This window comes from Corticium candelabrum, chromosome 18 (assembly GCF_963422355.1).
Source record: "Corticium candelabrum chromosome 18, ooCorCand1.1, whole genome shotgun sequence".
In the NCBI taxonomy this organism is placed as follows: Eukaryota; Metazoa; Porifera; class Homoscleromorpha; order Homosclerophorida; family Plakinidae; genus Corticium; species Corticium candelabrum.
Genome location: NC_085102.1, coordinates 4,873,420 through 4,875,919, shown reverse-complemented (window position 1 = coordinate 4,875,919; position 2,500 = coordinate 4,873,420). Strand labels below are relative to the sequence as shown.

At 39.0% G+C, this 2,500-nt stretch overlaps 1 protein-coding gene across 1 annotated transcript in view; it reads right to left on the bottom strand.

The window, feature by feature from the left end:
* Positions 1–176, bottom strand: part of LOC134194161 (polycomb group RING finger protein 1-like) — a 3,401-nt gene extending 3,225 nt beyond the window's left edge. The window contains exon 1 of the mRNA XM_062663072.1: positions 45–176. Within this exon, the coding sequence (XP_062519056.1) occupies positions 45–171 (127 nt within the window). The 5' untranslated portion in view covers positions 172–176. The remainder of the gene's footprint in view (positions 1–44) is intronic.
* Positions 177–2,500: the final 2,324 nt, after the last annotated feature.

The following is a 2,500-nucleotide window of genomic DNA, read 5'->3' as shown; positions in this document are numbered from 1 at the left end:
GTTGCCGCAGTTCGAGGTAGACAGGCGAGACTATTGCGACTCACATGTGTGAAGGCACTCCACAACAACTGTAGCATCGATGATGTAGCCACAGCATAGCTGACATACAATATGCTCAGTTATCAGTGATGCCTTTACCGGTACAGGCAGCTGACGACGAAAGACGGCCATTGGCATCAAAGACACCAAATCAGTCACGTGACTTAATATCCGGGTTACTCGCCGGAAGCTGCACCTTCGAAGTATTTGCGCATGTCGTTTCTTGTGTTCTAGACTAAAGTGAAATTTGTTCTACGCGTGATGGAAAGTGAAAAGACACGTGCGCAAGTGACAAGCATTAGTATTGGTTTCACAGAGTACTACAGTGCAGCGAGCACATCTTGCGTATCTAGCACAATTTGACCTAGTAAGTAAGCGTACAGTTATCTAATTAATTAATTAATTAATGTAAATAATAAACTAGAAGGTACGTAAATTTCACCAGTTTGTAATTATTCTAGTCAAAGCTGCTCACGAAATTGCCTCTTAATGCTTGATGAGTTGATGTGGCCACTTCGTCTAGCTAGCCCGTCAGAATATTTTTGCTTTCTTGGCGGAGAGTGCTAGCTAGCGCGCATCAGCTGGGTTACAGTTTTGTAGTTTGATCGCAAGATGCCTACGTCACAAGCGTCTAATTAATTAACTTACGCCGTGGATACTAACATGTATGTACTCCGAAGTCTGGTTTACAGTCTGCAGGTTTGTGTCTCACGTCTGTTTCATGTCTAGGTGTAACCTCTGTATGTCATTCTGAAAACGAATTTGATAATTTCTCGACGATGTCGGAGAAGACGCATTTCAAAGCTGCGTTTAATTAATTTTTATAAGCGTGATGATGATCTGGATGTCTTACGGCTACGTAACTTGTCTTGTAAGCTAAGTCTCATAATAATAATAATAATAATAATAATAATTGAGGGTGAATCCGAAAAAAGTGGTCAAAACAAATTTACTACACTTTCTGTAGGATGTATTTGTAGTCTATACAGCGCCGGATCCAGGAATTTTTGAAAGAGGGGTTCACCGTTAGCAGTTATTTATAGCATTACTAATTTCCTCTTTTCTAATGAAATTATATGAAATTATTGAACCACGCCTATTGTAAAAGAGGGGTTTGCAAGCCCCTTAACCCCCCTCTGGATCCGGCCCTGCTATAGCTATCGTTTCGATTGCAAAAACTTGATATATTTCAGTAAAGTGTGTTAGAGTAGAAAACATCTTAGATTCTACGCAGGTGCGTACGTTAGCTACTAGATAAATATAGCAGTGCTTATTGCAAAGCATGAGGTAGATCTATGCCTAATACTTGAACAGTCAGCGGCCTCTAGAAACGCCGGCAGACAACACTGTAAAAGCATAACGCGCGTTAGAGGCATGGTTACGTCACGTGACTGTAGCATTAGCCACTAGATGCCGAACACGTGTCTGCTTCCACCAAACGTTTAGGGAGTCAATTGTGTCATTTGTAAATTTGTAATAATCGGCGTTCATTCTCTGTTGAAAGTCGAGATTTCGAATATTGCATGATCAGGCCTTCGCCGCGCCAGCTCTCGAGTTGCATTGAACTATAGAGTACAGCTCGGATGGTCTAGCTAATTATTCAAAAATTTTTAGACTAATCCTCTAACTTTCTCTGGTTAACTAATTAGCTAGGCACTCTAATCTAATTGGCGAGCGAAGCGAGCCTCTCTCTTGTCATGTCGAGGTATACTAGTAAATGCTCGGTTAGCATTGTGTTTGGTTAGCATTGTGTTTGGTTAGCATTGTGTTTGGCGAGCGATGGTGTTCTGTCTTTACCTGTTCGCGTAACAATGGTAGCGTTACGTAGCAATAGTTTCTGTCAAACAAACGCGGGAACTCAGAAACGTACAGACTTTTATTCTAGTTAATTGTCTTAGCTATTAGCATAACAATGAGCCAGGGAGCGCGCAACAATGGTTGCGTCGCAATAATTTCTGCGCCTAGTTTAATTAATTGAATCGACGTATGAGCACGCGTTGGAATGCACCCCTACACCGTCCAATCGACCCCACGTACGCTGCTACTCGTTCTTTCAATTTTCTTTTTCTGATGTACTCAAATTATTTGAGAGAACGGATGTGTGTTTCAAATTTCTGTTAGTTCAAATCCGGCGATCAGTTCATATATACAACTATACATCCGTTTTCTCGTCGGCAAAGCAATTTCTATCCTAAAATTTATAAATTTGAAATAATAAAATTTTAAATTTTGATTCTCAAAAAATTAAAATTTACAAATTCTAAAAAATATAGAAACTTTATATAAAAATTAAAAATTTGAAAATAAAAAATTAAAAAATTAAAATTAAAAAATTAAAAAATTGAAAAATTTGAAATTTAGAATGGCCGAAAGACCCACTGACCGATCTAGTATATTTATCTAGATATACGTGAGTCAGCACTTGTCATATGGATTTACGGCAAAACGAAGAATCGGATTG